This window comes from Rhea americana, unplaced genomic scaffold, assembly GCF_003343005.1.
Source record: "Rhea americana isolate MKP2758 unplaced genomic scaffold, rheAme1 scaffold_30, whole genome shotgun sequence".
Classification (NCBI taxonomy): Eukaryota; Metazoa; Chordata; class Aves; order Rheiformes; family Rheidae; genus Rhea; species Rhea americana.
The window spans coordinates 4,777,839-4,801,679 of NW_028186424.1; the positions used below are offsets into that span (position 1 = coordinate 4,777,839).

Consider the following 23,841-nt stretch of genomic DNA (forward strand, 5'->3'; position numbering starts at 1 on the left):
CAATCTTGAATTCTAGCACAASAGTTATGATTTACAGGGCAGTCAATGCAATCCAGGTACACAGACTTAAAAGGAGCTATATCTTCAGGAAATAGGTTRCCAGTAGGCAAAAGAAATTCTGGCAGAAACAAACAGATCCCAGCGCTATTTTACCTTAACAGGGAAACTGCCTCTTCCCTGGTTTACCTCATGGGGTTTTCAAAAGTATCCGCATGCCTAATTTGCACTGAAAGCTGCCATTCTTTTGAATATACCTGCAGGTCTTTGAGTTTAGATCTCAAGAGCATGGCTCCAAGAGCAAGCCAATTTTGTAGGCTAAATTAATGCTATGTGAACSTGAAAAATATGAAGAGGTGAGCTGAACGCCCGTGAGCCACCATAGCACAAGTCGACCACACCTCCCTTCCACCACCTCCCTAGTAACTATTACACAGCTAAACAGATTTTACAGACTAAAAGATGTCAGTCGCCTCACGTTTCAGGAAAAGGCATACCCTCTATTAAAAATAATTAAAAATTAACCAATACCACTGTCACATCTCTTAAACAAAACCAAAACAGGACTAAAACTACAGTCATATCCAAGGACCATGTGGTTGCCAAGCCAAGGACCTTATGGTAACAGTAAAAACTAAGCAGCTGCTACTGGTCCTAAAATGAAACATAATTCAGAGAAAAGAACAACCAAAAAATCATACTAGCTTACACTAGGATTACAGCGAAAATATTTAAAAAGGTGCTGCTGTATTTAACCATAGAAATAGCTGGAAGACACACTCTTTTGTATAAATAAGCAAGTTCTCTGTTGACCTCCTACCTAAACTTATCCCTAACTGAAGAAATTTTTGCTGAGTCCTTGCTATTTGCCTTGTCCGCAGTCCTCGTAGAGCAGTTCCTTGCTCTGTGCTATACCACCGACATCTCGGTAGCTTTCTCCTCTCTAGCCCAAGTTTGCTGAGCTATCCAGCGTAGCTGACTCGTCCATAACCTCATGCAAACAGTGCTCCCTCCTTCTTTGTCTGTCTCTCTCTCCATATCAGCCAAAACCTTTGTACTTCCTAACTCTATAAAGAAACCTGAGCCATCAGAGTAACCTCTCTATTACTGCTCACATCTGCCACCTCCACAGACTATGCCTTATAAATGTTGGTTTGAGAAGCCAGTTATCACTAATCTCTTCTCTGTTAACCCCTATATTGGCACCATCTTAGTGCAATGGATCTCAGGTGGGTTTTCAGTTGGTAATGCCGTCCTCACTCACTCCTCTATCTTTGACTTCCTCCTACTGTTTATTATTACAGTTGTTAGCCTAATACACCTAGTTTTTCCTCGATGAAACTAGCTCCAACAACCCTCTGGGAAACAACTCAGATCTGGTAAAATCTCAGGCCACCTCTACTTTTTCTGCAAGGGTACCATAAACTTTCTCTTAATTATTCTTGCCTTACTAACTCTTGCCATAATCTCCCCTAATCTCCTAAAGGACCCATAAAACTTTACCTCTGCAAACCAACTAGTCACCCCTCCAAACCACATCAAACTATAACAATACTTTTTATTTACTCTGTCATCTATGCTCTATCCCTAACAACCCTGGCAGAGTACTAGCTTTATTATCTTCCGTCCTACTTTTATTACTAATCCCAATGCTCCATACATGCAAACAGCATAAAACATCTCAACCACACTTATAAACCCTCTTCAACTATTAGTAGTAGACCTACTTATCCAGCCTTAGTGGGGAATCAGCTGGTTGAATATCCTTTTATTATTTTTAACCAACTCATCTTGTTATTATACTTCACCTTATTACTTTTTTTTATTTGCTGGGATGCTAGAAATAAAGGATTAAACACAAAACTGAAAGCATTTTAGTAGATTATAGAATGCATAACATTGGTAAAAACAAAACAAAAAGCTAAGACTCAAACTTCTTAGAGTTTCAGAAGAGAAAGATTTAAACCTTCCCCTGCTGCCCCCAGAGATTGAATTCCTTTACTAAACTCCTTTTTTTTGGAGAAGACTGCAAACACCATATTTCAGTAAAGCATGTAACCACTAAAAAGGTGGGTTCCATGTCTTTTTTTGTCTATTTTTATCACATCAAACTCCCCCAGTTTAACCCTCAAAGATGTGACCAAAGCATTTATTTTCCTGCATGTGATTATATATTCAGCTATTCACTCTTCTTACTTTTCTAAAAATCCTCAACCTACTTCTGACATGAAATAACACTCATCTCCTTATATAACCATACATCTTCCACAATTAGCATCCCAACCCGTGATTTCTTTAGAGCTATGTTATCCCTCTAATCCCATTACCCATAGCCTAACTAGCAAACAAGCACTAGAAAACATGAGGCATTTTCAAAAATACCCCCAACAACTTCAGACTTCGTCATCAACAAAATACTAGAAAAAACATTATTCTTACCTAAACCTTACTCCAAAGAGACTTCAAAACACATAATCCCAAGAAACCTCCAACACATAATCCCATGTGCCATCATCCCAGTACTTTTCCTGGGAGGAATCTCTACCATCTCCTGTAACCCACAACCACAGTGACACAAATCCAGACTTTTCCTCTGCCTGCTTTCCACCTCATCACTTGTTTAAGCATAAAAAGCACTGAAATCTACCCTCAATTTATCAGTCCCAATGATTTTCTTTATTACCCAACTACTTTAATTTCATAATTAGTTCCACAAAAAAAAGATCCTGAATAGCTGCTAAATCCATTCTAACACCCCAAAATAACCCAACTAGCAATCAAGAACATTATACCATCCAACGAATAAGATACTTCTACAGCACAAAATCCAGTTGAGTATCTAAACCCCACCTTGGTTACCTACATATAACTACCAGCTATTCCTCCAGTCAGCAGTAACACAACAAAGTTATTAATATAGACTAAATGTTTCAGGAAAAGGCTTGGCAACTAATGAAACAGAATAAAWAAATCCTACTAACATAGCCCCCAATAAATGAAGAATAAAGCTAAAAATAAAAATGAGACCTCCATATTAACWARCACCCATGTCTAAAAAACAATAACAAAGCAAGAGCTCCACGGGAAGGAGGACAAGGATTACAAGCAAACCACTATCGACCCAGAAATTAAGCATAATACATACTAGTTTCATCTGCACTCCAGCTGAAGCCTGTCAGTCTGAACACAGTGATGGTTTTTCAACCACAGATACCTAAARGCACCAACCCCTCCAAAAAACAGTTCTACAACTCCTTTTTAACATCTCCATTAACCCTTTAACTAGCCTAAATAGCTAGTATAAAGAATAACYTCTATCCTCTGGACAAATAGCATTTCCTCTTTCTTTAGTTTTGTCTTCCTCTTTATTCAGCCAACATCTCTACCATGCCTCCTGCCTCTAAGAAGAAACCTAAAATATCAATGTAATTTTACAATCTCTTATTTATAACTGTCTGACAGACAGTTAGCTTCTCCCATGAAGTTAAACTTTGCTTCAAAAAACCAATCTTCACAGCTGACTTCTCAGCTGGAGCTATACCAGCTTGGCCGGAGGGGAAAGCTTCACCCTCACGTGTTTCTTACCTGTCACTTCTTCCTCGCACGTATCAACGCCCACGTGGCCGGGCCTGGCCCTTTCGTGACACTTTTGGAACAAATAATACAGATATCRCCACTCGTTGTTAGATAACTAATTCTAAACTTTTCGCTTAGTGCCTGGATTCAGAGGTCCCTCATCAAGAGCTGTCTCAGAAGTTACTCTTCATGCAAAAAAAGTTTTCTTTCTGAAAATTCACAAGTGCATATTTAAGTGCAATAATTGTGAATTAAACTTAATTAAAAATGGATCCATGAATAACATTGAATGGCATCTGTTTTGGGAGGATTTTTTCATATCCAATTCAAATATCTAGTAGCTAATTCTAATACGAAGTATGTCATTTCCCTCGGCATTATTCTTCACTGAAGTCTTTTGCCTAAACCATGTCCGAATATTTCTGAGATGGCAATTCTCTCTTTAGCCCTGCAGGTCTCTTCTTTAAGGTCTAGAAAACAATGTATTACATCAGAGAATAGAAATCTGTATTAAATASAGTCTTTTGCATATAGATCTTCTTTGTTGCTTGTATCTACAGTGTTACACTTGTCACCTCCTGTATTTTTCGAGTCAGCTCATAACTTTTCGGCCGTCGCGCAGCCTTTCTGAGGAGGGCTGGGCTCTAATGGTTGCTTGCAAGAGATTTATAAGAMCAGCGGAGAGGTGATTTTGAGCCCTGACTGGGACTCAGGAAAAGAGACAAATAATGAACAGATAAATAGAGATCTGTAAAATCACAGAGGTTATGATTAATCTCTGTTATTCACAGTACGAAGCGGGGAGAAATGAAATGATCAGGCAGTAGGTTTTAACCTGACAGTACAAAATGCTGCTTCTCATCACAGCTTTTTAAATTCTGGAACCTCTCGACACAGCATGCTGTGAAACGCAAAAGCATAAATGAGTGCTAAAGAGTTCAGAGAGATTTGTGGAAAACAGGTAAAGGTATACGAAATGGGATGGCATGGGCTTCTACCAAGAAAATCCTCAAACGAGGAGGAGTATTTCTCAGTACATTTCCTGCTACTTCCATTACTTCGCAGTCATCCTCTACTCTGCCTGTGCTGGCATCTCRATAGTAATGAGACTTTTGATCTGATCCAGAATGGTACTTCATATATTAATATTTCTGAATGTGATGGTAAAAAAATAGTTATTCTTCTATTAAAAACATACGAAGATTGATTATTCTTTGTAAATGTCAAGAGCAAAAGACATCACCATAATCACAGTCCAGCAACATTTTGGGGTATTTTTTTGTTGACTACATTGATTATTTTCTTTGTTTGGAAGAGAACAAATTTTTAGATCACAACTTGGGGTTAAAGTTGCCTCTATAAATTAATAATTTGGAATAAATACATTTTAGAGATGCTGTAACTTTCTTTGAATCAAGCATTATACCCATAGGCCATTCAGACTTAAGRGTAAGCTCAAAACTGAGTCCTATTAGGCAAGGAAAACTCTACAAGACTGCAAAAGCAAAACAAAGAAAAAAGCCAGCTGTGCTCACAGCATCAAATTGAAGGGTTGAAGCATAAATTAATCCAACATATATTTAAAAATCAATTCCACATACTGTGAGATTGCAAACCCCTGGTGCTTTCATCAGAAMGCTGTTGCTTTTGTCTGATGTTACTATCAGGTCAGTAGACCCAGCACTAATTTATTTGCTTGAATTTATAATGACTAAATCCTGGCAAAGACTTTTTCATTTTTAGACTTGTTTGCAAGGCCGTGACAGATAAACACACTCTTTCGGTTCTCCGTTTTGTGTGTGGGTGTTTTAGGCAGCCGAATGCAGATGGAGTGTAAGCATCTAAAGCCATTTGTTTAGCAATCCAAATGCTTGCTTTATTATTTTCAAGTAATCAAAGAGCACCTGCTTATTTCTTGTTCGGAGCTAGTCAGACAGAAACCAGTATTAGAGCTGTAACGCTGGCAGCCTGATATTTATAATCCAGGCCACACTCTGAGGATGTTTATGGACAGCTTTGCAGCTTTGGGCATGAGACGGTGATAACAAAATATGAATTTGAAAAGCAGCGCGAGCTGAAGGTGCGCAGTGCAGACCCCTCTGCGGGCTGCCGGCTTGCACAGGTGCCGTACGCGTGCRGCCCTGACCCAGACCTGTGCAACGGCGTTGGCAAAGCCCATGGCAAGTCTCTACTAGTGCAGCTAAAGGACAAAGAAGCAGAGCGGCRGTAGCCTTCCTCCCTGCAGGCCAGGGACTTGCAGGAGCCCCAGGCCCGTTCCACCAGCTCAGTTTGGTACCTGGGGACCAGCTGTGTTCGAGGGCCAGGTCGTAAGACGCTCAGTTGCTCATTCATTTTTGATGGCTACACCATTTTTAAAATACCAGAACAACAACAGCAACAAAATCAAATCCCAATTAATATATTAGTGTTCATTAGCTTTTCTTTTCTTTTTTTTTTTTAACTCAAGAACTCATTCAGGTCTGACTAGGTACCCACTGTAGCTGCCAGAAGTCCTGTCTTTGGTTTTGGTGGGACCTATCTCAAAGCCTGGGGACTCACATACCCAGGAAGACTTAGCCAGAGAGTTGACAGGATCACAGACTGGTATGACTTGTTATAATTTATGCACAACACCCACTGTATTTGAAAAGTAGCCACTGATATAATTTGAAGATATACCTCACAAATAAGCTTTAAAAATAGATTTAACCTCTCCAGTGAGAAAGGTTAAATCTTCTATCAGAAAGTTATATCAAAATTATGCAGCCTCAAACAAGAAGCAACATGGGACCAACAAGGAGGACCAAAATCTAGGTTTCTCTTCCCCACCGGTGCAAATCAGGATATTTAGCCAAGCTATGCTGAGCTAAATGTGCTGTTAATTTAAGGTACAGGACATCCAAAATAATGTGCTCTTTTATCTTTGTCTACTGCTCACAACTATCTAAGGCTACCAAATATAGCCAACTGCTAAATTTTGTCAGAATATAAATCATTATTTCATGAGGGGATGGCATAAGATGCATGAATCTGTGAAGAAACATTCGCACTAGAACGCAGCCCTGGGACTCTGCTCCTGCAAAACTGAAGTATGTGCTCAGTTTTATGGGCTTCAGTAACGGGATTAAATTTTTTTTGTTTAATTTTCCATAAAATTAAGGACATGAACAAATATTTGCAGAATCACGTTCTCRGTGAAGAAGAATGTGTTATGTTTTACACTGGAGGAATGCATTACACTCTTGTGTGTCACGTTCTACACGACTCTCCAATTCAGTTATTACACAAAATACCTGCGAAGGCGGAATACAACACAGAGGCTCAAAAGCACCAGCTTCACACACGTATGAAAACTCTGGAATGCCCTCATCCCCAGCAGTTTGTTATACTTACCAATATTGCAATACTTTCCTACGTAATCTCCTTTGCAATCACATACTGTTTTCCCGTTGAAGGTARTCATTTTGCATTCACCACCATTCAGGCAAGGGTTTTGAATGCAACCTATAAGCAGAAACTAGAGGTCAAGTGGAAGGTACAGACTATACAAGAAAAGCAGTCCATCTGAACTCGTTTTAGTACATATTCTCTATGTATGTATATTTTGGGGAATGGTTTCCCTTTTTACTCATCTCAGACCTAGAGTTGATATAAAGTGAAGACAAGAAAGCTATGCTGATTTATACCCACTGAAGTCTGGCTCACTGTTTTTGCTTTTATTGAATAATATCAGCATAGCTATTAAAAATATTATTAATGAACTGGAGATAAAATGAGGGCAATTATTATTATTACTAGTGATGGTGATGGTGGTATTAGCATTTCTTTCTGTTCAGAGGGCTCTGCTAATTCCATGTTTGCCCCTAAGCTGCATTAAAATTTATAATAAGTTATCCAGGAGGGAGCTTGGTCAAGTATTTAGAATCTATGACCGGGAATCATAAAGGATTAAGTTAATAGTGATTTTTTTTCCAATGCTCCTACAGACTTACAAAGTGTCCCAGAAAGCCAGGCTTTCTCCATGCTTCATTTTTCAGTTCTGTAAAGTGGGAATTAAAGCACTTACCTTTTTCAAAGGGTTTTTGTGCAGCTTACTAAGTACTGTAAGTTACTTGGGAAATCTGGGTAGCGTGAAAGCCATAATTAGCTGACAGCATAGCCTGGCTGAATAACAAGGTAGCCATACTGCAGCTCCTACGCAGACGAGGCCTCTCTCTTGCCTCTTCCAAAACAGAGGTGCCATCCTGGCTTCATCAGCTACGGGATAGCTGAAGGACATGCCCTCCAGCTGGGTGACCAGCTGTACCYGGCACCTGACAGCCACCAAACGAGGAGGAGACTGCAAAGCATCACCCTAGCTGGGAATGGGTACATCAGCCCAAAAGCCATGAGAGTTTGGGGGCAGACGTGGGGCAAATGGGATCCTGGAGGTGGGTACAGCTTTGACATGCCTAGTTTCATTTATCCCAACTCTGCACAAGTCAATAGAGAAACTATGAAATACTGCCCAGCCAGCGTTGCCCCTCACTTTGGTGTTTGATGTTCTGGCACTCGATCCGGCCGCCCACGCACACACACTGCTCCACTACTCCTTGTTGGGCTCTTGACCAGCTCATGTCCACATCGAAGAACTCATGGAGACTGTCATCAAAACATTTCTCTAAAACACAGTTTAAAAAAATAACACARGCTTTCTGAGGTTATGTCTTGCAAGGGATGGCACCACAATCTCTGACATTCCCTCTTCATCCCTTCCTCTTGTTGAACAGACATATAATTGCAGCCAGATGGTGCTTCTCAGACAAGTTAACCAACGTGGTGTGGAGGCCTTTAGCCACTGTAGCAGCTGCTCCAAGTACCTCCAGGCAGAGGATTTCTCCTAAGGTCCTATGAACATGACAACATCGCCTTACTTAAGCTGTCCTAAAAGTTCCCTCAAGAAACACAAGTAATAAGATCAGTGGTATATACTTGTCCCACTGCACCATGTGTTAATTCCCACAGGTGATGGGGTCTGATGGAGCCAGTGCTTCAGAGCACCGAGATGGAAAAGGTGTGTTTGCACATAGCAGGAGAGAAGTCTGAAGCTGCGGAAAAAAGGGCTTCAGTAGACAACAGCAAGCACAACTGAAAACCCTCTGTGTGCCTAATTCCTCTTCTGAAATGCAGTAAATTGGGAGCGACACCACTGACATCAGCAGCTGCAAAGCTGGAGGAATGACCCAAGGAGAACCTTTTGGCCTGGCACCTCCTTTGGAAATAAATCCACTGACAGTGGAGGAACTATGTAGTTGTAAAGCTAGCACTGCAATAAAATTTTTAATGGTCCTATGTGTGCATACACATAAGGGGTAAGGCGTCACCTGAAAGTTTGCTGCTTTTTTCTGTCTCCCTGCCCTACCTACTGGATGATATTATTAGTCATTTCCAAACATGTAAGTGATATTTAAATCTTAAAAACAGCAAAGGGAGGGGAAGACGTGCTTTGTGCTTCCCATAGTTTAATACCTCGCTGGCTCGGAGCACTCTTGGATTTATAACTGTATAATCAAGCTATTTTCAGCTGTCCTGTCAGTAATGGATGGTCTGTCATAACCATTTGGAAACTTGCCTACACAAACACTCGTGCTGCAGTGGTCCTTCCCATCAAAACAGCACTACATTTCCTCATTAAGCAGACTTTAATAAGCTCTACTTTTGTGTAGCGTTTCATGTTGCAACGTCTCGTGGAAGAAGATACTCACTCATCTCGCAGTTCTTTCCCGTGAATTCCTCGGGACACACACAGCGGTACGCCCGATGGCCGTGGGCGAAGAAACAGGTCCCACTGTTTTGGCAAGGGTTGTTTGCACAGCGATCTAGAAACGCCRTGTAAGAAGCCAGTGTTAACAGCAACCAGATAAGCCACGGTCTGTTGTGTCAGGCCTCAGCTTGGGTACATTAACCACTTTGCTTCAATGCACTGGCTTTGTAGCACCACCTATTAATCTAACTAGAACAATGTTTATTCACCAGTTTAACCTGTTTTTGTTTTAAGCCGTATGGGAACTATATTTATGCAGCTTTCTATAACCATACAGTAAATCATCGAGCTGAACCTTTTCCCCCAGAGTAACTTGTCCGAAGCCGGTGGGGTTCAGGGAGGCATGAGGTTGCCTGGGCAGCCGGTACCACCAGGAAGGAGATGGGACAAACGCCCACGAGATGGAGCTGTGCCTTTGCACTGGGGAGGGGAGGCTGGGGCCCTTCTGCCCACGCTGCCGGCCTGCATATTTCGCATTTCAGCATAAACAACTGGGATTAGGCATTTCTCTTTCAAATGACACGAAGGGCAATTCCTGACAGGAAAAAATATTGCTATGGATTTTTGGATTATTTCTAAAATGAATGGACAGTTGAGTAAAGCCAAAAGTTTTGAAGAAAAAGGGCACAGCCAAGTAAATCTAGACCAAACAAGATTAAACTGGACCAGTCCAGTATATCTCCGCTTTTTTGAAAAATTTTTCTCAATCATGGGAAAACTGTGTGGGAGAGGAAAGRGATTACCAAGACTACTCTCTCATCCCTGTGTCAGAAGCTTAGTAACGTGMAACGTAGAAGTTGTGAGAGTCTTGGTGTTGGACGGGGTCATGGGGTATACCTCCCCTGACATCGCATTGACACCTGCTGAAGAGCTGGCCCAGCAGCTTGCCTACGTTTGGATCCTCTTTTTTAATGCCAGTCAAATTCTGCAAGGGGAACCGTAGTTATTAAACTCAAGTGCTCCTTCAGCTAGACAGACTGTTGCTAAGCATAGCATGCAACGTATAAAAACACGAACACACACACACACGCACATATGGGGACACACGCACACACAGAGCTGAAGCAGAGCACTTAAGGCTCATTCCTGAACTTTGCCACAGCAGCGTGGATATGAAGGGCCCTCTGCAGAGACCAAAATATTTGCTCAGAATACAGTGCTGTAATACCAGTCCTGGGTGTATTCACAGGCAGTTTCACTGCAGGATAACATCAAAGGAGAGCATGTAAAGGCAGTGACTATCCTACTGCTCCTGCCACTTGATAGTTATGAATTTTTTAATGCTGTGGTGTTTCCTCAAAGGMAAATTCTGTATTCCTTATCTCTGTCACATTCAAACCGAGATTTGTTCTTCAGGCCATCTTCCAGTACAGTAGCAGTCAGCTGATTTTTTGTGGCTGTACTAAATGTGCAGAGAGCACTTTCAGCCCTTCCTTTCTGTTCCCATTGGAGTCCCCCACTGCATCCTTTCACTATTCCTTCCAGTGCCGGCAGCCAGGCTGGCTCACCTRTGGCTGCAAATGCCTCCAAGATGTGTCCCTAAGCACACAAACACACTGCATCTCCCTGTGGGGACTCCTGCCTGCAATTAGCCATCCCACTGAACCACAGAGTGCCATATTTCTGCCTTCTCAGACATCTAAAGCCACCCAGCAGTATCTCCTCACTCTCTAAGGAAAAACACTTGGTGCTTGTTAACAGTTGTTTTAACTGCAGCTTCACCTCTCTGAGGCTCTGCTGAAGAAGCATTGAGCTTGTCTCACCTTTCTAACCAAATTTTCCCACCATAGTTTTCTACTTCTGCCTCATATCTTCCCCAGAAGTGAGCCTGCTCTTCTCCAGAGTCACTCCTGYGATGATGCTCTTCCTTTTGCCTGTGCAGCCCACACCATTCTAGTTCTTCTTTCTGTATTAGTTCAAGCATCCCTTGAAAAAACTTGCTGTCTGGCACTATCTGGGCCTCCCTGGGGTTTTGGCAAATTGCCCGAGATTTCCTGCCCCTCAGAAGCCCTGTCAGAGCAGAAGTCTTAAAGAACTGCCCAAGAGCTGTAAGTCCCACAGATACAGGCATCTATGCATAAGCACACACACGCACATATGTATATATATCAGCTATGCACAGCCCAGTTGGCCTGTACATATGAAGGGACTCCAAGGCAGCCCAAGCTCCCAGCCTGCCGAGGCACAGTGGGTCTGAGCCCCTCAGATCCCCCCATGGGTGCGGGCCCTTGCAGTCCCACATTGGTTCCCACACCAGCACTCCCTGGGGATTTCCAGGGCATAGGGCCTGGAAAAGARCCCCCAAAATTGGTGGGCAAGCAGGAAGCCAAAGAGATGGGAGCCAAGAGGAGGTGCAGCAGACAGCCAGCCCTGAAGAGCAAGGCTGCAGCAAGCTGCAGGAGACTTCAGCTGCCTGGGATAAGGCCAGAGCATACCAACATGCCACTTCTGTAAAGCTTATCAGAAGATGAAATGTTTCTGTGTGGGAGATTTTTGTTTTTAAAACCAGCCTAGTAAATGCTTCGGTTGGTAACACGCAAGAATGGGCTGAAAAATCCAAAAAGGCTCCCATATGGCCCACCAGCTTCACGGGGCAGGAGACAACTATGCATGGGGCTGGGGTGGCCACAGCAGTGGAAAAGGAAGCACAGATGCGGCACAAGGCACCCCTCAGCCAGGTGTGTGGAAAAAGAGAGGCACCAGGGCTCCCTGGCAAATCCTTCCCTTCGCGGTACCCAGAGACATGTGCTGTCGGACAGCTCAGACGCGGGCACAGCTCCCCAGCTTCATCGGAARGACTTGGAGAAGCAGATAATGGGTTCGGAGAGAAACCCACCCTGGCCAAGTGGGCTGTCTTGGGTCCCCAAAGATACAAGTTGTGTAAGCTTAACTAGGTGCCTGTGTGGCACGCTGCGCTYATGGGACTGCCGTGCTTTAGCCCTGTGCTTTCCTATGTGGAGGAGCAGCAGGTAGTGCTCGGATGGTTTGCATCTCTTCCTGGCAATGGAGAAGCAGCACAACAGGAACACGACCTGAAGGGAAGTCTTCACTTTTTTAGGAGGGAAAAAAGTAGTAAGGATATAACAGAAAGGAGAGAGACAAGGGTGAGACAGAAGCCCTCCTGTTAACCAACAACCTGGACATTCAGTGTTTCACCAGGAGATCAAAGTCACTAGTTACTGCTTCCAACATTTCAGTCTTTGGGAGGGCACTCATTAATAGGTAAGTAAAACCCTCATAACCTGATTCTTTTGAGTGCAAACTCTCCATAACATCTATGCCCGTGTTTGATATGCTTGCATTTCAAAGGCACTTACATGGCTACTCGCTTTGAGGTTAAGTCATTTGTCTGTGATCTCCTGTTAATCTGTTTTAAAGCCAGGATGGAAAATAATTGGAAGTTGTTAAGTTTAATGTGATGCTGCTGCACACCGCTTAATTTTAGACTCTCAGTATGATTCAGCTAACATTGGCCTTTCAAGTGTTCTGGTAGATTGTAATCAGTTTGGCAATAAGGCTCCTGACACGACGGAGGGAATGCTAAAAACATGTCATTCATTTGAACGTGAGAAGGGACCCTGTGAGGCTATCCAGCTGCATCCTGCAGACTAAACAAGACAGGTCACATCTGAAAGTAGTATGAAGGAGAAGAGGATTATCAGCATTTAGACACACATCCAAAACCAGACTTAGGTGCATCAGGTTTGATCAGTGCAAAATCTGGCTTTTCAGTGATGATCTGTTGCTATATAAATGGAGAATTAGACATGTAAGCTCTAATAAATGAATAGACTAAGTCAGATGCCTCAGCAGGAGATTTAAAAGCAGCCAGCTCATTAAATTTGAAGCTGGGGAGACAGAGACAAGCAAGAGCTAGTTATCAAGGTAATGCTGAGGATGGGGATGCAAGTAGCCCAATGAATTTTTGGGGACATGGTGCACTCACCTGGTGTGTCAGGGACCTCATTCAATACTTTCTTCAGCTTAGGGGCAGTTGCAAACTGCTAATCATGGCAAGTGTCTTTTCCATCAGATGACAGGACATTTTTGCAGGACAAAGGTGCTCTCTACCCTTTTGAATATATCATCTGTTTTATTTTGCCTTAATGCACTCAAGGTCTGTTTATTGGGCCATGTGGAAAAGAAAGTACCTGGCACCATGGCCTTGTGATGTTATTTGTTAGAGAAAGGGGACTCCCAATGTATCTTTAGTCTAAAATGTGTCCTAGGAACAGACTATAATGCTTTGGTCTCCTTTCAGAACCCCCTGCCATTTCCACTGAAGTTATAAGGAACTTATGTTGGGTAGTGGTCTGCATTTTACAAGATCAGACTCTGCAAAAATAAATAACCCACTCAATTAAAATTGACTTACAGAGAAAGGAGAGGTTGGCACAGAGCTTGGCTTCCTGTTTTAGACAATCAGAGTGAGGAGGTTGCAACACTTGAATATGGTAACCACATGAAGCTGTGGCATTGCTTAGCTGAGTAACCCTTGCATTGTTCCTCAGTACTCCTACCATGGATGCACYTAGCTCCTTGTATTCTCCGAAGCAGTCCAAAAACTCAAGGAAGGCTGTTTTTGAAGGCCTGCACTTTCCTCTGAGACCTTGAGGAAGGATAGCTGTAGGTGACTGATATGTGTTGTGGGAAATGTTTCTGGATCTTCTAAAAACATTAATTTCTCAAAGAACCATAAAAAGTAGCTGATTAAATGAGGAGAAAACTAAAAGGCACAGCCAAGCTGTGAGGGAGAGCAAGACAACAATCTCTGTGCTCAGCTTCCACAGGAGTTCATGTTTCCRTATTGACACCACCATAATTTCCTTCCATGAGTTCAAACTGGTCAATAGAGAATATATTAAAGAGAGCRTAACCTTATGCTATGGCTATGGGGAGTCATAGAGAAACTCCAGAAACAGTTAATGTCAAGGCTTGCTCGGTTCCAGGTAAAAGTAGCACAGAAGGCACCAGTCCTTCCTACTGAAGGAGGCAAAGTAGGAGCCAGATATCTGAAGTAACTCAGCAGTGGCTTGCCTTACCTGAGTGGTCTTCAGCTAACAAAGCACAGTATCCCCATTGCCTGTCACGGTCATAGTTATGTGTTGTTGAACACCTAAAAAGAATTAAAAGTGCAGTTTAGTGCAGCTTTAAACAACCTGGATATTGCACCAGTTGAAGGAGGAGGATCCCTGGTGATCACGGAGCATAGGAAGTTCTTTTCCCTCTGTGTATTGGGAATGCTTACTTTAAAGATAGTTTCTGCAGAGAAGATGCTCGTGAGGGTTTATAGGCTCAGGGCCGCTAAAAACCACTGTGCCCCTAAAAGCATTACTTCATTAAAGCCAAGGACCTTCTTTTTTACTGTCAGTCCAGAAATGCCAAATATATATTTTTGTTCTAAAACTATGTAAGTCTTCACACTTTCATACTTCATGGAATTCATACTTTTTTCCCTAACTAGCATGTTTAATTCAAGCTCTCTTAAAAAACACCAGAAAAAAAAATATGAGGTCTTTTTTGTTAAAGATGTTCTGCCTCATTTCTCTCTAAAAACAGATTAAGAGTGAGATGTGGAAGCAGAACCTCAGAGCTCCAGTGGTGAATCACTTTCTATTTTTAAGATTAAAAAAAATGAAAGACGGAATAAAAGCCAAAAAAAAAAAAAAAAAAAAAAAAAAAAAAAAAAAAAAAAAAAAAAAAAAAAAAAAAAAAAAAAAGTAAATTGCATCTCCTTTATTCATTACAAAACAAGCAGAACAGGACCCAATCCATTTCTGATCCCTGTCTGCTACCTTTAATGTTCTGCGGAGGCAGAAGTCTTTGTCCACAAAGGGACTTTTTCCTGGCTTTCAGTGGCAAAGATATTTTACACCCAGTTCCTTTAAAATATTTCTACTTTTTAGCTGGCCTGCCAAAATGAGGAAATGCCTGACACGGGGGTGGTTTCCAAATGCACAGATGTAGCCTCCTCTTTTTTGCTGAGCGGTGGGCTGCATCCTGCACACCGCGGGAATCCACACGCTGTGGGAATCCTGCTGAGGCCCCAGGGAGACAAAACGTTGACAACTGCTGTACAGGAGCACTTTCATTGCCCTCATCAGGCTGTCATCTTCAAGTACTTCTCAGGAGTAGCAGGAGCACGTTCACACTTCGCAGAGGAGGCAGATGTAGAGGCCACCCGAGGTGTGCGTGACTGAGCCGAGGCTGAACCCCGGAGGGCCACTTCCCATCCCAGCGCTCCCTCCACCAAAACATCCTCCCTGACCAGCTCTGATGCAGCGTAATAGATATCAGCTGTACCAGCTGTCACTACACAGGGAAACCTATAGCTGCAGGGTGTTAAGCGAAATACGAGTGTGCTTTATTTAAAGTGCCAGATAATTTATTTTTATTATGCTCAGTTTTATCRTATGTTGAACAGTTGTGTTATCAAATATCTTTTCACCCTAGGACTTCACAAGTTAGATTGCAATTTTATTGCAGAGAACATCTACCATTTTAACTGCCCTACTTTGCTTCTTAATTAGATGCTATRTGATATTTAAAATGCTTTAATTCCTGCAGAACATCTGAAGAGGCCATGCATATTAAGTTTGGTGACCTCAATTAAAATAAGGTGCATWAAAAGAAAGATGCTTAATAGTCTAATACAGATTAATGTAACACATTCTTAAAGATGCTGTTTACTCAAAGACATTACGGCCCATGCGGCTCTGCTGGRAGTTAATGGAAATTTCTCCATGCCCTTTCGGTGGGAAATGGATCAACCTTTTTCAAAGGATGGTCTGTTCCATATTGGGATTAAACTGAGTAGTAAGTTAAAAGTTTTTCTCAGCGGTGCACTTGTTACGTCATTGCTGGCAAAACGGCCTGACTTTAACATTTCATTTGTGCCAGCAATGGTGAAGAAGAATCCAAGGTTTTATAACTTAATTATTGACTTAACAAAACAACAGTACATTGAGCAGCATGGGAGAGGAGAAYGGAAAAAAGACCCTGTATACTTGCACCTAAATGCAGAACTACCTGGATATTCGTCACAAAGAGTTTAAACACATTCTGATCATTAGGAGAAGARAAACAGTTTATACAAAAAGTAATATGCTTTGGATTCTCACCAGAACAGCTAAATTCTAAGCAAATGGAGAACTCCATCCGTCTCCATCCTCAATGTTCCTTGTCATTAGAGGCCCTGACATTGCTCTTCCACTGGCTTCCTACAGTCCCCTGGCCCTCACACYTGGTGCTCTTCACAACTGACCCCCTCATTCCCTATCATCTCACAGTGGCTACAAACACGTTGATCCTCTCCTCTGATGCCAGTCTCCCTCACTGTTGCCTGACATTTTACATATTCATATAATCCTCCTTTATTTCCTGCTATGATTCTCTTACTCCGTGGGAAAATTTTGTAACATCCTAAGAGATACTTCATTATTCTCCTTTCTTTCCTTTTAAAGATCTCTTCTTTGCTGGGAGACCAACCAAAAATGTGATGACATTTATGTCTSTCATAGGATTTTACCTCCAGCAGTCATACTGACCAGTACTGGATTAGTATTTCTTTGGACTATTTCTTTGTGTTTGGGCCTATTCTCTAAATYTGTAAGATTACAAATGTCTTACAAGAGCCTGCCACATAAAATTTTTGATAAAATAATAAAATCCTAATGGAAGAGATATTCAATTAATTACACCAGAAAAGTCTACTACTTGGGACTAATTTAAACAACATTTTAAACTCATGTGTGGTAAACAACAAGGGAATGGAATCAGGAACAGAATGAATCAAAATGGTGCATCACAAATTAGGCCTAAATAATAGGCAAAATAAAGAGGGGAAGACTATGATACCCCTTAGCAGCATTTGGGGAGCCTTAAAAATAAAACTTTCTGGAGAGCAACCAAAGCCTCAGGCTGTAGCCAGATAGTTTGAAACGAATGAGCTCCACCATTACACCTGTTACTATCACCATGGTCGAGGACCATAAGTTCTCTCAGACCTTTTTAGATATTCTCCTGATCAAGAAAGATGGCATGACTATACCTAACAACACCAAAGCAACCACTAATGTCACCACCAGCAGCAAAATCCAAACTCTGAAGCTTGGTCTCTTGTCACTCTGTTGCTTACTCCCAACATGTTCTTTCCTCGCCCAGGACTGGCATAAACTATCTAACTTGAAAACAGTTTCCTTCTGCCTTCTGTCAGCTGGCCAAAAATACCTCTTTTGCAATGTTGTTTTCAATYCATGGCCAGAGTATCCAATTTACCTGTTTCCAGAGAGGATAAGATCGTAGCCTTCTTGCACAGCCCTAAGCTCATCCCTGAGATCTGATGCAACAAGCACCCACACATCCAGCACTCTCATGTGGGACAAGACTTCTCTGGAATAYAAGTCAACACTTTCAAAGTCAAAGTAGTAGACCGGCCTTGAGCCAACAATCTGCCACCTTGAGGAGGCAGGGTTGAGGAAGCAAGGAGCAGCTTCTCAAATCTCAGCTACCAACCAGTGCTGCCCTTACTGGCACATCTAATGACACAGAACAACTTGCCTTCAACTATGCTTGTCTCTGCTCACTAGAAAATGTGGCTGGGTGAAGAAAATCCTAATATTCTGACTGGGTTCCCAACAAAAGCTGCTCGGTAGACCAGCTATGCATAAGGGATATAACTATTTCCCACGTAAGACCTGCAAGGTGTGCCAGAGGTGAGGCCGTAGCTACGGGACCAGCTTCACACTGCAGCTAAGCCTAGCTAAGTCACYGGAAGGGGTGGTTGCCCTTCCACCTCTCAGCCCATCAGCCACATGCTCCCACCACTTCCCCYGAGCTGGATCTCAGTGGAAGCCAATTCAATTTGTTGACCTGAAGAAGATTATTCCTTTTAAGAGACTGCTAAATGGGGATTTATCTGTGAAAACAGATCGTAATTAAAGGGAAATACAATGCAGAATACTGTTAAAGGAAGTTTATTATTTGCAAAGTGCAATTATTTTGTCTCCTTTCCTGTGTTTTCAATAAATGTTTATAAAAATATAATRTTGTTTGTTGCTGTCAGAATAAGCAGGGGGAGGTTTCTACCRTCAGAACTGTGACAGATATTGAACTATTTAAGCAAGGTCATGTCTGATTGTCTTATTACGCTTATTCCTTTGAACTGGCACAGCAGCTATCCCAAATGATGCAGCCTATCTTATGTTTAGATAGAGACTGCTCTTAGATGTTTTTTTGAAAGAGGACTGTCTTTTTACTGGACTTAATACAACAGGATGGTGCACTATATCTGCGTCATAGCTCATACTAGAATACGTAGAAATTTAATGCCAGTGGGAGCAGGCTTTGGCCCATAGTATAAAGTACCACCTTTAATAATACAGCCTCAAGACTGAGAACATAGACTCATTAGGTGCATAATCCAGAGCTCACTGAATTAAATGTGGAAARATATCTAAAGTGGATACCCTTTGGTATGGATCAGGCACAGAAAGCCACTTATTGCACAGAAAAACCTCARTTTTAAGCCAAGTGTCTAGAAAGCTTTCAACAAACAGAGCAATCCACCATTATCTCCTAGTTTGGTTTCATTGCAATCATCTCCTAAGAGCCAAGTTGCATCCCGCCTACCAGTCTCCATCCTCACTAGCCACTCACGCATGCGAAGCAGCCAAGTCTTGTCCTCACCTGCCACCCAGCAGGGTCCTCTGCGATAAGTTGTTCAGCATCAGTGCAGCACAGCCTCGTGCTGAGTTAGACAAAAATTCCAGGAGCGGGTTCCCCAATTGCTGTTCATACTCATTTCCTAGCATCACTGTGCCTGAAAGTTACACATCGAGTTGCTTATAGCTTATCAAAGAAKAGTGAACACTGGCCAGAAGGTCGGTCACTGGAGTGAAATGGCTTGTCAAAAACAGGCAGCTCCAGCTRTCCCCCGATCTCCCTACCTGCAGGCGGCCTTTCAAAAATGGGAAGAACAACTGCTACTCGTCCAAGGTCAGCTCTAAAGTGCATGCTAATCCTGGGTCCCACACCTTCACTTGTTTTCCATTGCTGTGTCATAACTGGCCAGAAGAACGCAGAATGTTATGTACTAATAAGAACCAYCTTAGACATCACATGAAATTCAGTGAGTACAAAGGTCAAGCTCCTTGTGGCTACAATTCATCAAAAACAGAGTTCAAACTAGAAAGTTGTTCCAGTTCCTTTCCTTTTGTTAAGATATTCTTGTTTCTTTGAGGCTTTTCTTATCTGGTTGCTGTCTGTGGATGTTCAGGAAAACCAGARGTGGTCTCTGAGGCTGAAGCTCTGTGTCTATTTACATAAGAAACTGTGTGTTATGCTGTTTACATTACACCAGCACTTTACACTTAAAATAGATGTTCCATCACAGAAACATGATTCAGATCATGGGAAAAAATAGACAATCGAGTCTAAAAAATAAGGCCTCTATCYTGCATGTGCAAGTAAAGCCCATTCTATAAAATGATCTAATTTATCTCTAACAATGCATGTATGTGTTTTTCTGCATCTTATCTGTGCATTATTTTCACATTTCTGGCACCTACACATTACTGGTACCCTGCTTTATTGCCCTTGATTTCTGTTAATACACTCACTAGATGTGTTTGCTTAGGTGTGCCTGCAGAGGGATGTTTGCGTTAGGTAGGTTKGCAAAGTTAGTCCTGTTTATTTGGTGCTTACAGCAATAGGGTTCCCACCTGACTGCCTCTGACCCAAACTGCCTCTAACCCTAAATGTAAGTAAATGAATAATGAATACTTGTAACAGATTCCACATATGTGAAATAACCTTTGCCCAAAATAAGGAGACCTGGCTTTAAGCATATTAGTAGAATAAATCATTACCTGAAGAACAGTAGTAATGCCTYACCTCTTAGTACTGCACTGTCCAAAAGGGAGCTGGAACAAATCTGGACAGAAATTAGAGACAAGGAAAAAAACCCAACTTCGCTCAAAAAATATGCTGGACTGCAGTACAAAGTGTTCAGCCCACACAAGTCAATTCTTTAAAAGAGTGTCATTTATTTCCAGTGTTTGTATCTCCTCTTTCCTTGAGCAGAGGGGTTCTGTCAGGGGGTTTCAGCATTTCTGCTTATTCTGTAAAATAATATTCTGCAAAATATTCTGACAAATATAACTGGAGTTCCAGTGTGAAGGCCAGGCAAGAGACTTTCCTGCAGTTCTTGAGCTTCAAGCGGCCCTGGAGGCCCCGCTCTGGCGCTCACCCCGCTCCGCGCACGAGTCTCGGTCTGAAGGCCACGGACCCGAGCAGGAGAACTTCACTGCTCCCGCTGGGCGTGGGAACTAGCCCRCATTAATTACCATGGAAACAAGATTAAAGCCCTAAAGCCAAGAATACATTTTTGTTTCAACATTGTCTTCTTTTGTGAGCAATGTTAACTTACCATTTCTTTGGGGAAAACACATTTGATAAACACGAGTGGTAAAACCGTCCACCATAACGAAAAGGAAATTTGCACAAATTCCCGTCCTCTGTAAACACTGAAATACAAGAATAAAAACCTCATCATGCAGCTGAACACCAACCCATAGCTGTACCTTATATTCTATTAAATTTATAAAACTTTGCATTGAAGATACATAGCTTCAAGTTTTTCAACAGTACTTTGGATTCTGAGTCTTTGCAAATTCTAGTAGGTAAGAAGAGGCCTAGATTCCTGTGCAATGACTAGATCAACAGAGATTAACAGGTTCTGTTGTAGAATAAAAATCTCAGATCATTTCAGTTCAAAGTAAATTGTTATTTTTGGTACATCAAATGTCAGTGATATTCATTAGCTGCCGTTATCATTTCTAATTATATATTATTGCAACAGCATATTAAATTGATTTCTGAAGTAGTATCCTTTTAGGCTCCGTATTACACTATAATGTCAGTTTAAAACAATTAAGGCACCCAACAGTGCAAATTGATATAGAAATAGGGAGGAGAAAGAGGGTTTTAAAGGTTGGRGGATGACAGATAGCTTTGATCGTATCACCTTCCTTTGGGATAAGCAGATTCCTTATAAGTKGAAAGAAATAGATGAGACTGGGCAAGTTGTACATATAAAAAGGGCAAGTTCTGCATTCACCATCTCACTGCTAAAAGTCTAAGGAAGAGCAATGAAAGACTAATGGAAAAAAAAAAGGTCGAGTCTTTTGAATGAAAGAGACCAAGGATTAAGAAAAAAAAACACTTGGTTGGAGGTTACTTAACTTACTAAACTAAAAGCAATCAGTTTTAAGAATCAAGAGCATGAATGTGAAGCCAGCTGCTGCTGCAGGTGGCACACGGGCAATACAACGGGCCTTGCCGCACCCTGAATTTCCATTTCTCTGTTACGAAGCACAGTTGTTACTTGCCCTGGACTTGCCCCTTCGGTTGTGATCCGAGCTCCTGGAAGGTAGGTGTGCTCACACGTGTGACTSTTAGCAATCAGCCACAAGCCCAGACTGGTCACCTCAAAGGCTGCTGAAGCTAGTTATTAGCATTACCATGTATGGAAAAATAACTCAGATTCGGAAACAGTAGTCCAAATCCTCCCCAACCAGTTAGATTTGTGGTCACTTTATCTGCTCTACTTTATCTGCCACTACAAAGCAGCCAGTTCATTTGCATTTTCAAGCCTAGTTTTCATTGTCTGAACTAATTGGGCAAATATTCAGATATTTACCTTGGCTGCCTCATACCTTAAAAGCGGCTAGAAGAGTTGTGCAAATACATCCATTTAGAAGACATAGTTCATCCCAAAGGTCATCAGAGAGGGGTTACAAGCTGTAAAGGCACRTCTAATTCAACAAGGGCAAGTGCAGAGTCCTGCACCCAGGGAAAAATAACCCTAGGCACCAGTACAAGCTGGGGGCTGACCTGCTGGAGAGCAGCTCTGCAGAGAAGGACCTGGGAGTGCTGGTGGATGACAGGTTGACCATGAGCCAGCAACGTGCCTTTGTGGCCAAGGCAGCCAATGATCTCCTGGGGTGCATTGGGAAGAGTGTTGCCAGCAGGTCGAGGGAGGTGATCCTGCCCCTCATGAGGCCACATCTGGAGTCCTGTGTCCAATTCCAGGCTCCCCAGTACAAGAGAGACATGGAGCTCCTGGACAGAGTCCAGCAGAGGGCTACAAAGATGATCCGAGGGCTGGAGCACCTGCCCTATGAGGAACGGCTGCGAGAGCTGGGCCTCTTCAGCCTGGGGAAGAGAAGACTGAGGGGGGATCTTACCAATGTGTACAAGTACGTGAAGGGAGGGTGTCAAGGGGACGGGGACAAACTCTTTTCAGTTGCCCCGTGTGACAGGACAAGAGGCAATGGGCAGAAATTGAACCACAGGAAGTTCTGCCTGACCGTGAGGGGGAATTTCTTCCCTGTGAGAGTGACGGAGCACTGGASCAGGTTGCCCAGAGAGGTKGTGGAGTCTCCTTCTCTGGAGATCTTCAAGGCCTGCCTGGATGCAACCCTGTCTAACATGCTCAAGGTGACCCTGCTGGAGCAGGGGGGGGTCAGACTAGGTGACCTCCAGAGGTCCCTCCCAACCTTACTGATTCTGTGATTCTAATGGCCCAATATATGCAATCCACAACAGCAAAAGCACAGGACAGTGAGAACGGTTGGCGATGTCCACGCACAGCATGACTATCTGCTTTCAAAGGTGCCATCGAAACAAATGCAACAGAGCAATTCATGTGGAGCTCAACTCCTTCGCTCAGAAAGGGCCAGGGCTTCACTGGCTTGATGAAAATTGAACTCATACATCCAAAGAGCTTATATACATTAAAGTTGCAGAGCAGACAGCCTTGATTAAAACAGAGGGAGTTGCCCATTTACAGCCCCATCATCGTGTAAGATAACATATGCCACAGCAGCTCAGAAGAAACAAAATTCCATCTGCACCTTCCCATTAATCCATGCCTGAGGGAAAATTACCKTAGGTTCCTGAGCTAATCCCAAATTCCCCTCCACATAGAAAGTAATACTGTCATAACCAGTCCATAATYCTTATTCAAGAATTCATGTTGAAACAAAGACAGCCTTACTACTTGTTTGCACAGTGCGGATACAGACAGGCAGCGTGTTCTTACTGTCGTGAAACCTATTGGATTTGACTTTGTACCTTGTAGGTGAGTGAACTCRTGTTTTGAGTCTCTTCGTGCCCCAGATTTGTAGTGCTACAAAGAGAGAAAAAAAAAAAGAAGAATGTGGGTTGGAGACACAAATTCACTCTGGGAATCACCGTATGTAGAGACAAATGTATGTTCCAGGACTGCCACGAAATGCTGGCTCTCTCTGTTTCTGCAAGGAGCTCATTATTTATGTGTAATTGTAGCTGGGGCACGTTCTGGTGAAAGAGGGTAGATAAACACTGGCGTTTGAGATGTCTCTATTAAACCAGGAAAACCCAGCACAGCACAAAACACTGGAGCTCTGCTCCACTCTATCTTG

The 23,841-nt window shown here is 42.4% G+C and overlaps 1 protein-coding gene across 1 annotated transcript in view; it reads right to left on the minus strand.

Moving 5' to 3' along the window:
- Positions 1-23,841, minus strand: part of HGFAC (HGF activator) — a 43,141-nt gene that overhangs the window by 18,007 nt on the left and 1,293 nt on the right. Inside the window, exons 2-7 of the mRNA XM_085309694.1 lie at positions 23,513-23,567; positions 20,805-20,901; positions 14,419-14,492; positions 9,318-9,431; positions 8,102-8,233; positions 6,967-7,077 (exon numbers count right to left, since the gene is read on the minus strand). Coding sequence (XP_085165820.1) covers positions 6,967-7,077; positions 8,102-8,233; positions 9,318-9,431; positions 14,419-14,492; positions 20,805-20,901; positions 23,513-23,567 — 583 coding nt within the window. The remainder of the gene's footprint in view (positions 1-6,966; positions 7,078-8,101; positions 8,234-9,317; positions 9,432-14,418; positions 14,493-20,804; positions 20,902-23,512; positions 23,568-23,841) is intronic.